The following is a 13,601-nucleotide window of genomic DNA, read 5'->3' on the forward strand; positions in this document are numbered from 1 at the left end:
CGCTAATTTGGTGCTGGAGCCTCCGGGCGTTAGACTTCGGGCTGCGTTTGATCTCAGCACTGATCAAAGTCACCAGGACAGGTGTAAGTAGATGGAAGCTTGTGAGGCTGTCAGTCACGCTGGTTTTACCACGCCCACCTCTCTGTGTGGCCTGCTCAGCCCGGGGGACCGGAGCCGGGTGATGAAGTCGAGACTGAAAGCGCCACTTAAGTTAAACACAAAAAACTTAATGCATGCCTTTTTTGTAATGGAACACACAAATAAATGGGCGTCACAAAGACATGAACACACAGTACTTATATATTGTGTGCGAGTATATTTGATTAAGCAAATAGAATTAGCTGTGTCGTCTTAAATGAAACACACATGACACTCTGCTCCGTGTACTGCTGCAGTGTTTGTGGATTCGTTTGTTTCTTTTGATTCTTTATCTCTCGAATGCACACACCTGCTGTACAAGCAGAAGAGGGAGATTGTGGGTGGAGGAGGAGGAATCTAGGTTTATGGTTGTGGGTAGGTAGTGTGGTGGAAGTAGGAAGTAGTGAGAGGCTGACGGTTCAAAAAGTCACAGCAACTTTCAGATTCTGGTACAAATAACTAAGAAACACTGAGTTCCTTGTGTACTCAGTGTATCTGAATGTGTAGCTGTCTACACCCTTAGGACAATATAAGGAAACCTCAACTATCAACTCTTTGTAGCCAAACTATAATTAACAGATCACTGCTTGTTATTAATCAGAATGAAGAAGTAAAATTGCACTTTCATAACACAGGTACTGGTCTTAGATTTAGACATATTTTTGCTGATTCCCTCTCATAATTTATCGGGTGACTGCCTGAAATAAAACAACCTTGACCCGTGCATCACCAGTGAGTGGGTTTTCTGATAAACTGCATTGTCTTCAACACTATGAGGCTCCATAGACCCACATTAATGAGTCTGTTGATTTGTTTGATGTTTTTGGTTAATAAATTACATTAATCATCTATCGGGGGAAAGGGCAGTGAGTTGAGATAATTTGTTGGTCAGTGGTTTAAGTCTTTGTCCCCATTAGTGGAGCGATGTGTCCAGTGCACTGTGGGAGACCATTGTTTACCCTCCATTCTTCATTAGTGGTGTGGTGTCACTCCCTTTCTCCCAGCTCCCTCTTCTCTACTTTGCACACAAGCTTCCTTTTCTTCTCTGCACTGTTCCCTCCCCTGCTCTATCCTTCTTAGTCATCCCTGCCTTTTTGTTATCCTTTGCCACTTTCCTCTCTCAGGTCTTCATCCCTTCATTTCCAGCCCTCTCCCTCTCTGCCTCTTCTCCGCGGTACTCTTTCGGACAATGGAGGAATCCCCTGGCCTGGCTGCAGGGCCGGGGGCAGCGGGGGCTGGCCTGTGACTGACAGCCCTGTGTGGCGCTGCTGCTTGGCCTTTGTCCTTCTGCCAAGGAAAATTGAGAGAACCCAGGGAGGAGGTGGAGCAGTGGGAAAGAAGAGGGGGAGAGGACCAGTTAGGGTGTCATTCATGTGTAGAGGTTTTGGGAACTCTGGGTTTCAAACAGTGCACTGTGGGGGGAGGGGGAGGGGGAAGCTTTGGCCCAGCAACTTCAGCCCACGTTGCTCCATTAGCATTGGCCTTGAAATGACTGCGCTTGCAGTCGTGCTGGTGCATGTGCTTGTAGTTTCGAATAACTCAGCACGGAGGATATTGGATTCAGTAAGATGAGTGATTCTTGGATGCACAGCCACCTAATGCTGGAGCTGTCTTGTGTCCGTGGCCATTCATGTACTTAGTTTACGCCACAACAATGTCTGCTGCTATCTATAGAAACGAGTGGGCTGTAATGAGGCTCACCATTCGAGTGGCCGACCAAGTTACTCAGTCAACCAAATCCACTCTGCTTTTTATTCGCCCGGACACTGAAAGAGTCCAGGCCAGGACAAAAGCATGTGCCCTCCCCTCCCCGCTCTTTGAGCCCCTCACCCCCAGTAGTGTGTGTGTAGTTTGTGTGGGCATTGTGGGGGGGAATGGATATTGGGAAGAGTGGGGACATGAGGACTAGGCTGGAGACGGGGCAGATTTGGCAGAAGATTAAGAGGCTGAGGAATGTGTGAATAGGAATTCCAGAGGACTTACAGAAGAGAGGAAGTGCGCAAGAGTAAAATTGAAAAGAATATGAGAGCGGTTCATTGATGGTATGTTGCTGTAAATGTTGCCGGCTCAGATGATGAAAGTGAGATGAGTGGGTCCATGGATTAAATGCCTAGACGAGCTGAGACCTGATCGAGTTGGTTCAGCTCCATTTTTTTTGTTTCACTTTAAAACCAAGTCTTTATGCCTTTGCACAAACTCCCCTTCTTTCAGAAATTAGTATTTTTATGGATATTTACACTGTTGTGTTTTAAACAATGAACTTGGCCTCAGGTTGTTGATTTAGGACAAACATGGAGTTGGTTGTCCGGAGTTTATCTAAGGTTTCCTGCACCCTGAATACTCCCTGTAAGTGGAAAGTTAAAATTAGATAAGATATGATAAAACTTTATTGATACACACACCGGGGAAATTCAGTTGTTACAGCAGCAGGCAAGTCAGAATGAGGTAATCAAGATAATAAAACAATTCAAAAAGGCAATAGATTCAAGTTAAACAAAATGCTGAGTATGAACATAATGTTCACCTTTTACTGTAGAAGGTTGCATAGAAATGTTATAAAGTAAAGTTATTTGTTAGTGTGTGTGTGTGTGTGTGTGCGGGCAGGCGTGTGTGTGTGTGCAAAGCAGGAAGAGCCTGCTTTGATGGCATGATTGGAGGGAAACCGTATAAGCTAAATGGAGTCACTTGACTGGAACACTGCAGCCTCTGTGAACATCAGGCTCCAGCTCACTGCACCTACAGTGGAACTCATACACAGAACATGCAGTTTACTCAGATTTGTATTTTATATCTGTTTTTCTGGAGTTATTTGCGCTGCTCGTGAATTTACGGTCCCTTCCAGTGCACATAAACACTCTCATTAACACCCAGGGCCGCTGAAACACACAAACACACAAATATGCATGTTAACCTACCGCAGTATCCTCCAGGGCGCACACATGCTGAGTCCTACCACTGTAGACAGGGTTCATGGCAACTTTAACCAAAGTAAAAGTGAGACTACAAACAGCGGTGTGTGCTGATGTGAAGACCTACAGCACCGGTCTTCTCTCCAGTGATTTGACACGTTTGCAAAAAGTACAAGCTTGCATGGACAAACACTCACACAATCGCACATGTACACGCTCAAGCAGGAGGATGCAGATAAGACAACGTAGGGTTATTTCACAACTGTCCCACACACACACACACACACACTGATATGCATCGTGTCTTTTGCCTCACACACAAACAGACTCCTCTCTGTCACAGGTTGCTCGTGGGTGTCTGGGCTTCCCTCACTGTATAATAAGGGGGATATGTCTAATAAACGCCTGCACCACAGAACCCTCTCCACACCGGCTGGAGCTGGCCACACTGGATGCTGCACAGACCCGATCCTCCCTCTGTGTGAAACTCTATCACAGGCTGAATCAGTGCAGCTGTGTCTGCTCTCATCTCTGTCCTCACCACCGTTAATGGGATTTGTCGTCTACATTTTCCCCCTGGAATTCAGAGCTGGTTAAGAGGAGACATGGCATGAAGATGTTTTAACTTCCCAAGTGTCTCTTATAAAAAAAATGTACAAAGGCTGCTGGACAGATTTAACAGATTTATCAACAGTTAGCACGTGGCTGGTGTTGATTTCCAGAGGATTGCCAGCTTCTACTTATTTTGCTGTAATTTACCAGTAAATGCATTTTAAAGTCTGATGTGATGTGGCAAAAGGACTGTGATTAACATGCCCCGGTAAATGTGTGCGTAGTATTCTCATGGTTATTTGTGGTGTGATGTAAGTGGTGAATTGTTTGATGTATATTTACTGTAAGTGCTCTGAGACCCCACGCTGCCCTCTGCTGACACGACCATCATTTACCCTCTCCCTTCCCACTCCTCTGCACTGAACCCTCCTGTTCACAGCTTCACTCCCTCATTAACCAAACAACTCCTCGTATGTCCCTCATAAAACATCCCACTTGCAAAGTTATATAGGAAACACAATCCCCCTTTTCCACTGGTCAAAAAACCCACTAACATCTGGCTTTTGTCTGCAGGCACGGACACAATTACAGACTCAGGTTTTTATTAGTTTTGTTCGGCAGTGACCACAACATGGCCCCTGGTGACGGCACTAGTTTCTTCTTTATTTTGTCAATGTAGACGCTGGCGCTGCACCTTTTCTGACCTGACATGGAAATGCAAACTCATGTACTGGTGCTTTTACCAGTATTTAAAAAAAACCTGCATATATACCCACTAATTTTGGTGTAAGAGGTGATAGATGAAGAGACGTCGATACACTAAATCCCTCTGCTCCAGCTTGTTATTCCAATTGACCTCCCATTGATTTCTATAACACCTTTGGCTCCTGTTTAATTTGAAAGTGCATCAGTCAGTAGGAAGCAGCAGGGAAATCAGATCCAGTTTCATTGATATAAATAGCAACTTATCGACTGTCCTGAAAGCAGCGGAACACAAAGAACAGATTTATCAAATGTTACACATGAAGAACGTCAGTATGTTATTTGACATGTGCCCGTTTCTGGGAAAGAGACGACTGCTGAGTACAGCTTCATAGTTGTTTCCGAGAAAAAAGCACTGGCGAGCTTGAACGAGCGTCCACTCGGGAGTGAATGGTCATCTTTGTGAGTGTTCGTAATTACTTGTTCACAGGGTTGATTGCATTACTGTGTGGCTCTCCCTCATCGCCAGTGGAGCCCTGGACGATATCAAAAGTGGGGAAGGAATGCTCCGATGCAGCCGCTTTTATTGGCTGATTGCTTTTGCCTGAACGGAAGAATTGCCTATTGTGTGTCAGCAGTAAAATGGCTTCTCGTGCTTCGGTGTAAGAGTTCTTTCCCAGCTGAGGCAGACTTTTTTTTTTGAGGAGTTAGAACCATATCGTATAATTGTCAACGCTGCTCATTCTGAGAGTGTGTCCCAGCAGCCCCAGCTTGAGGAGCTCTCTCTCTGAATGTCACCTGTTCTCCTATTCCGGGGGCTGGCTCCCATCTGGGCTTGGCCTGATCACATGTTTGTCCTCCGCTCCTGTTTCCTATTCCTGCCACCTGATACCTGTCACCTGCTACTCGGTGGGCCAACACCCTCTTTGTCTCTCTGTGGCTGTGTCCTTTCCTGTTGTTTGTATCTCCTCACTCCTCCTCCCACTTCTCCCTCCGTCAGGTGGGGTCGCAGTGTGAAGTACTAAACTCATACTGGGAATTTTGTTTTGTTTTTCGACCAGTACTGGTAAAACCTAGATAGATTCTGGGGGGGGTGGCGGCATTCTTGTTTGTACCCACATACACAAAACTAGTCAAGAGCAGGAAGTGTCTGTCAACGAGGAACAGAATGGCGCTGAAGTGCCGCAGTTCTTTTGGCAGCGTAATTGTCGAGCTGTCTCCCAGAAATGCTGTACTGTGTGTGTGTGTGTGTGTGTGTGTGTGTGTTGCACGTCTGTCGAGTATAAACCTGACAGTAAACAACAAAGCAGGTTTTGTGTTATCTGATTTACAACAGTTAGAAGACAGTGAGGTGTAAAGGCTTATTTCTGCTACCTTTTACGTACAAAATAAAAAATGCCAGTTTCAAACAACGTAACCGTTACTGCTCATACTTCTGTGCGTCCTTAGTGTTTGCATGGTTGTTAAGCGATGCATCCACTAGAGTGCGGCACAGAGTCCAGAGGTTCAGACAACAAACATGTCACAGGTGGAGGAGGATGTAATGATGCACCTCTTAAAGAAAAGGTAAAACACTACATTTGACCCCAAGTCCGTTAGTTTCTTACCAACTCGCAAAGTCTCCTGCCATCGTTGACATGTTGTCCTCGTGTCCTATGGGCATCTCGTGGAACCGTTGGTCCCCCCCTTGCTTTTTTGTGGTACTGCTTTGTTTTGTTTATTTGTTCTGCATCAGCAGACATGCACAAATATGTAGGACATGATCGTGACATGACTACAAACAACAAGCCTCGCCTGTTTCTGTTTCGTAACATTGAGCGTAAACAAGTCTTAACAGCGACACATTTTATAACACAAATCCCATTGAAGGAGGAGGAGCTTGGAAATTGTCTGGATATTCCAATTAAGCATATTCATCTTCACCTTTATTGATACACATTTTATTTAACTTTTTTATAGTCGGCTCTTTCTACCTTGCTTTTATTTTAATATACCTGTTGCACTGGTGAGCAGACGGGTTTCTCCTTGTCCAACACCTTTCATTATATGTTGACCCTTAGTTATCTTGCATATGACAAATAACACTTGAACACAAGGGATGTTTTCAGTGCTGGACTTTGCTGACAACCTAAGCTTTAATATGAATTCACGTCTAGTCCCCAAGCTCGCTGACGTCTGCTTTCCAAAAGAATGCCTGAATAATGAGTGTAAACAAATTCCTATCCAAAAAGCAAGTTCCTCTAGTCCTCCATCCCTCCGTCTGAGAAGTGGATTGGTGTTTCACAGAGCGGACAGTGGCTCCTCTGTTGCCTGCAGGACCAGGGACTGATTGAGGGGTTAATATCTGAATAGTTTGGGCCTGTTGCCCTTGCTGTTCCCTGCTAGCCTGTCTTGTCCGTCAATCTGAACCACAGATGACACACGGACGCACGCAGCGCTGCTGGCAGAGGAATGTTTCTGAAAGCTGCCCTGTTCAACAACCAGGCTCTTGTGAAAGCACTTGGCATGGCCACAGCCGCAGCACTCTCCTCAGCGCTCCTATCGAAGGACGCTTTGTTCGGTTGGCTTTGCAACAGCAAGGAGGAGTGTTTGGGAATAAGAGGATGGGGTGTTTTAAAAAGCTGCTCTGGAGTAGGAGCCCCTCTGAATATACAGAATGTTTTTGTGTGTTTAATTACAGGTATGATCAGGAAAACAATCTACAACCATATGAATTTATGATGTGCATTTTTCACTATGGGATTTGATCAATGAAGAAGCAAATTTACTGATGCTTCGGTCTTAACTAACTTTCCTTATTTTTGTCTGCAGCCTTTCTTCAGACTACTGAACCTACGGAAGCTTGGCCTGAGTGACAATGAGATCCAGAGGCTGCCACCTGAGGTGGCCAACTTCATGCAGCTGGTGGAACTGGACATCTCCAGAAACGGTACATAAATACATGCATATAGAGCAGGGAAGTGAAATCTGATAAAACGTGGTTATTGAATAAATCTCCCTGCCCTGGATTCACACCTATAAGACAATCAAAACAGGGCTTATTCTCCATGAAGCACCCACAAGTGAATGCCAACTGTGCCCTTAGTTATACATGTCATGTCAAGTTATACAAAACCCATTCCAGCAACGCCTGCATATATTATAATATGCTGCTCATCATCTATAACACACACACACATATCCTGCCCTCTCTTTGTCCTTGCACGCTGCACACAAACACACTGAGGCAAGAAGGGCCTGTGTGGCAGATATGAGACATCTGCTCTGCTCCACACTGCACCAGGTGCTGTGAGAGCAGTGTGCAGTGGCCTGTAAGGGCCTTTCCCATCTGTCTGCCTGTCTGCTCCTGCTGCAGGACCACGCCGGGCCAGATGACTGTCATTGGCTCTGTAGGGATTTCTTAACATGCACCTGCAGGGTCCAGTGGTAGAAGTGCTTCTCCTGGTCAGACCAGTGGGTCGTTTTTCCACCTGTGCCTTGTATATGTGCAACAAAATGAGCAGGAAAGAGTTCATCTTAATCTTTATCCCAAACCCTTTATCGTTTTAAGTTATTTATTAATGCACAGACTTAGAAATTAACTGTAAAACTGATAAAGGAAAAATAAAGATGTCACTTTAAACTTTGAACACAGCCGCCCTAGTACAGCTTTCTCTTCTGTCTCTCATTTGACTTTTCCGTTCTCTCTCTTTTCTCTGCTTTTTCCATCTGGTTGTGATTACAAAGAACTTAAAATGATTCAGTCTATAGAATGTGACCCCTTTCTCTCCTCATCCGTGTGTTCATGGTGCTGACTCTGGTTTCCCCCCCACCTTTTCTCCTGCAGACATTCCTGAGATCCCAGAGAGCATAAAGTTTTGCAGGGCCTTAGAGATCGCAGACTTCAGTGGAAATCCCCTCTCCAGGTAAGTGGATTGGAACGGCCCATTGCACCATTCATCAACACTGGGAGCAAATGTTGTGCTTGCTCAGATGGAACAAGGAGGAGTAAAGAATGAAAAATGAAACAAGGCATTGAAAATGTTGTTTGCCTGCTTTAATAACTTTTTTTTCCAAATTTTAAATGTGCAGCAGGAATCTTACTTGTTTGAATGTACAGTCTGCGTTTCATCCTGGTGGCTAAGAAGTAGTAATAGATGTGAATGGCTCTGAAACCTCTCATTTCCAACATGCGTTATCAATGGTCATGGAACAGACCTACGACCAATCAAGCAATTAAACGCATGACATTGCAGAAAGCAGGAGATCATGTTCTGTCCAGTCAATACTGAGTCATGGTAGATTCAACAGACCTTATCACCATCAGATATCTCGGTTATAACCAAAAATTCTTCTGCGACTTCAGGCGGAACTGAACCGTCAGTTCTGTGAAACCTTGCCCGATTTTAAGATAACTGCCCGGCCAGTTTCTGGAGGGACGGATGGAAATCGGTCTGAATGGGAGTCGGGCCAGAACCATCTGTGAGAGTGAATAAATATGAGCTCATTGATTGGTCTGGATTCCAGGCTGAGAATTATTCATCGTACAGAACAAAAGCCTGGAAGAGATCAAGCCTTGGGTGATGATGTGCTCTCTTTACAAGCATGGCTGTGAATGGCATTAAGTGCCTTTACAAACTAATCAGGAAACCAGTATCTTGTAGTTAATCTCAAAGTTAGCTTATAGAAAAAGCAACGGAACCAGTGACAAAAGCTTTTTTGTGAATACTTATCTAAAGGGCCTTTAGTGTGTGTGTTTGTGTGTGAGTCTAGGCCCCACGAGTTGTACAGCAGAGACCTAAGAGACACTCACCACTAATGTCCCCTCCTGTCTTTCTCCCTCAGATTGCCAGATGGTTTCACTCAACTCCGAGCGCTGGCTCACTTGGCACTCAACGATGTGTCATTGCAGGCACTGCCCAACGACATTGGAAAGTATGTAAATGTGCACAACAGCTCATAGTAGAAAATCTGACATGAAATAATACTGAACAAGATGACTGCTGTGCTCTTCTATCTCACCATTTATAAAAATAATTATAGCAGTAAAAATGTTTTATCACATACATTTTCCAACTCCACTCTTGCATAGTTTAGAATATATGATTACAAATACTTGGGAAGAGAGCAGAAGTTATTTGTCAAGGAAAAATACCTACACTTTCCTATTCCAGCTGATGAAATGTGAGGAAATGTGAGTTCTCTGTGGCTGTTTGTTATATATCTTTGTGATTTTGGGTAAAAACAAACAATTTGACTGAAGATCTCAATTACTTGTAAAAACTTGAAGCATCAGAGAACTGAGCAGATTTCCCTCAGAGTGTAATTCTGTTGTCAAGTGGGCTCTGAGGCAGCTGGGCTCCGGGCCACTGTTGCGTTCAGGCAGATGGAAGAGCCCCTCACTGTGCCAGGCACCCCAGACAAACAGACCTTCCATCTGACTAACCAACCTGCCTCTCCCCCCCCCCCCCAACCTCTCTTCCCGATGCCTGCCAACCTCTACCCCTCTTCTTTATCCCTCTTGCCTCCTCTCCGCAGCCTGGCCAACCTGGTGACGTTGGAGCTCAGGGAGAACCTGCTGAAGTCTCTGCCCTCGTAAGTGTCATCATAAGTATACATGTACTGAGCTTGGTGTCTTATCTCATTACTCATCACCTCCACTGTTAATTCTGCTGTTCACATCAGCATCAGGTTCCTCTTGAACACTAACCCTTTGGATAACATGTCTCTCAATGCAAATTAAATAGCGTGAACGGATGGTATCTTGTCATATGCAAAGCTTTACCCTTTGTTGTTGCAGGGTGCATATTTGTGTGACTTACCCATTGTGCTATTTTTGTGTGTGTGTGTGTTTAGGTCACTCTCTTTTCTGGTGAAACTGGAACAACTGGACCTGGGCAGCAATGAACTGGAAGTTTTGGTGTGTGAACAACTCGTACTGTTTAATCCCATGATACAGTAGATGACTCAATCTGCTCTCAAGTGCTCAAAGAACAACTGTAGTTGTGTCTTAAAATAGCAAATGTTATGTTTGCACTGTTAGTGCGGCACGTACACTGAGTGACAAGTGTCACAAATGTCCTTCTCACATTCCCAAGACTGTAATTATGATCCAACCCATGTTGACCCTGCATAACAGAGCAGAGCCGGTCTGTCACACCTGAGGCCTGCACTGTACCCCGGGGTGAGCGGTGCTTCTAACCTGGGAACACCCACCTGTCTCAATAGAACAGGGTAAACAATGCCTAATGACCTGCCAGGGGCGGAGTCTGAGCAAACACTTGACATCATGATCAAACCTTTGCCTGTCTTGCATGTCTGACATAAACCACCGATTCACTGACGTCTCCTTAATTTCATTTATCCTTTAGAGTTTAATTTGACCTAGTTTTAGGCTATGCTATAACTTTTATAGCAAATAAAATGATCTACAATCAAACATATCCATTTAATTGAAATCTAGTTTGTGTGTGTGTGTTTGGGGCACATGATTTATATTTGCAAAGGCCACAGCCTCTTAATAGTTTTTAAATGGTGCAGATTTCCACTCACTGTTACGTGTGTTCAGTTCCTCACTCCCCCGACTTCTCACCACAGATATTACCAAACATAAACAACCTTCTTCTATCTCTTAGCCGGACACCCTCGGGGCCCTCCCCAACCTGAGGGAGCTGTGGCTGGACCGTAACCAGTTGTCCTCATTACCACCAGTGAGTATCATTTCATAATACAACTTTTTTATTATTGTTCCCCTGTTGCAAAACACTTTTCTCGAGACTACACGTGCAGGATTAACTCCCACCAGCAGACTTCCTCCCCTTGTTTCTGTTGTGCACGTAATGGCTGTGTTGTGTCTCTGTCTCTAACTGTAAGTGGTATTTATTGTGCGTAGGAGCTGGGGAACCTCCGGAAACTGGTGTGTCTGGATGTGTCAGAGAATCGTCTGGAGGAGCTTCCCTTGGAGATCAACGGCCTCCTGGCCCTCACTGACCTGCTGCTCACACAGAACCTGCTGGAGGTCGTCCCAGACAGCATAGGTGAATAATTCAGAGGGAGAGAAGGAAACATTGTCTACTGAGCTAATTTTGAAATAAGTTTCACTACACCAGAAGTTACTGTCATTGCCACCATGCAAAATCATGATAAAGATAAATTAAAAAGTTGATCAATAGTATTTTGTTTGCTAAAGGTTTTTGTTCTTTCTTGTGATTTCTGGGGGTGAAATGTACTTTCAGTCATAATTGTGTATAATATATAATTGTTGACTTGAATTCAGGGACATTCCCACTGTGTGGGTGGCTTTGCTCTGCTCAGTTAGAACAGCACTGCCCTCTAGTGGAACAAATATTCCACAGCATGGGTTCTTTTAAGAAACAGTTCAAACTTTAATTACGCTCATAAAATACACGTCAAACAATCACCTATGATACATGAAGATTTGTTTGGTGCCAAAGTTGTAACAATATTGTTGTGTTATTGCTCCAGTTTGATGAACACTGTTGTGCTTTGCTCCCAGGTTGTTTGAAGCAGCTGTCCATACTGAAGGTGGACCAGAACAGACTGACCCAGCTGACCGACTCAATAGGGGAGTGTGAAAACCTCACAGAGCTGGTTTTGACGGAGAACCTTTTACAAGTAAGGATATAAACCGCTTAAGACTGCTGTGCGCGGACCCCGTTTGGATTTATCCACGCTCATTAATATCTAAGTCCCATTAGCAGCCATTACGTTTCAATATTGATTTTACAGATTATTAATGGCCTCTGTCTCCCTCCATTAAAGTCACTTCCTCGCTCTCTGGGCAAACTGAAGAAGCTGACCAACCTGAATGTAGACCGCAACCGTTTGGGCAGTGTGCCCAAAGAGCTGGGCGGCTGTGCCAGCCTCAACGTTCTCTCCTTGAGAGACAACCGCCTTGGCAAACTGCCTGCCGAGCTGGCCGATGCTACTGAGCTGCATGTGCTGGATGTGGCTGGAAACAGGTAACCTCACGGAGCACCTTGAGCTGTTAATAATGCAGAGTCGATTTTGGACTATTATCAGCATCCCTAAATCCTTACATATAGACGTATTTCATAGCTTTGGTAGAAATTGATATACTGCCAAACCGCAAGCAAAAGCATCACTTTCATTCCACCCCAACCCTTCTTTTGACCCGTGTTGTGTATTAAAAGTGTTTTAAGGTCACAGGTGGATCATATTTCACTTTAAATAACGCAAAAGCACATGTTGCAGCTCGTCTCACCTCATTTCCTCCTCTCACCAGATTACAAAACTTGCCTTTTGTGCTGACAAACCTCAACCTGAAGGCCATGTGGCTCGCAGAGAACCAGTCGCAGCCGATGCTCAAGTTCCAGACAGAGGATGATGAGCAAACTGGAGAGAAGGTGTTGACCTGCTATCTACTGCCCCAGCAGCCTTCCCCAAGCCTAGGTGAGCATCACTCTGCTCGAGCAACTTGAGGTTTGATCATGAGACAGGAGGGAAACTTGGCTCATGTGTGCGTATATCTATCACGTCAGTTTAACATCCGTCTCTATCTGCACTTTTCATCCTTTTCCCCACAGAAAACTTGCTACAGAACAGTGTGGATGACAGCTGGACAGACAGCAACCTGAACCGAGTGTCTGTCATTCAGTTCCAGGAAGAGACCAAGGCTGAGGACGAGGATGATGAGGCTGCAGCAGAGCGCAGAGTGAGAAATCTTAATCAATGTTGTAAAGAATCAATCAAGTCCTAAAGATTATTGATTATTTTTTATTGTCAAAAGGAGGTTTTTAATCTGTTGCCTTTCCTGCAGGGTCTTCAGCGCAGAGCCACACCGCACCCCAGCGAGCTGAAGGTGATGAAGAAGGTGATTGAGGAGAGGAGGAATGAGGCCTACACAACCAGATTTGAAGGAGAAGAAGAGTCCTCTGACCCACAGGTGAATCCCACATACTATGAAATTACGATTATGTCAGGTTCTGCAGGTTGTAGTAATCTCACAGGCTGGTGAAGTACTAGAAGTATTTTGTGCACGCTTGGGTTATTGATTCTAATTAACTAACACCGGTGTTATTGGTTTTAGGGGAAACGGCTCAGCGACCTCTCCAATCAAAGTCACGACTCCCAGGTATCCAACAGCACAATATCGGCCACCTCCCACGAGGAGAGACAGAACACGACGGCCGTCTTGCGGAGGGAGGATCACGTGGACGGCCGTTCCCCTCAGGAGGACGAGCTGGACGAGATGGAGGTGGAGTACATTGAGGTGAAAAATCTAAACTTCATCAGACTCGGTCGACAGAGCACCTTTTCATTGGTGTGTATTTGTTTTGA

The 13,601-nt window shown here is 44.9% G+C and overlaps 1 protein-coding gene across 1 annotated transcript in view; it reads left to right on the forward strand.

The window, feature by feature from the left end:
- Nucleotides 1-13,601, forward strand: part of scrib (scribble planar cell polarity protein) — a 55,822-nt gene that overhangs the window by 16,158 nt on the left and 26,063 nt on the right. Inside the window, 13 exon segments of the mRNA XM_053412273.1 lie at nucleotides 7,113-7,230; nucleotides 8,128-8,206; nucleotides 9,126-9,215; nucleotides 9,819-9,875; nucleotides 10,137-10,200; nucleotides 10,916-10,990; nucleotides 11,173-11,317; nucleotides 11,797-11,915; nucleotides 12,063-12,262; nucleotides 12,547-12,713; nucleotides 12,848-12,975; nucleotides 13,081-13,206; nucleotides 13,351-13,533. Coding sequence (XP_053268248.1) covers nucleotides 7,113-7,230; nucleotides 8,128-8,206; nucleotides 9,126-9,215; nucleotides 9,819-9,875; nucleotides 10,137-10,200; nucleotides 10,916-10,990; nucleotides 11,173-11,317; nucleotides 11,797-11,915; nucleotides 12,063-12,262; nucleotides 12,547-12,713; nucleotides 12,848-12,975; nucleotides 13,081-13,206; nucleotides 13,351-13,533 — 1,551 coding nt within the window.

Source organism: Pleuronectes platessa, chromosome 20 (genome assembly GCF_947347685.1).
Source record: "Pleuronectes platessa chromosome 20, fPlePla1.1, whole genome shotgun sequence".
Classification (NCBI taxonomy): Eukaryota; Metazoa; Chordata; class Actinopteri; order Pleuronectiformes; family Pleuronectidae; genus Pleuronectes; species Pleuronectes platessa.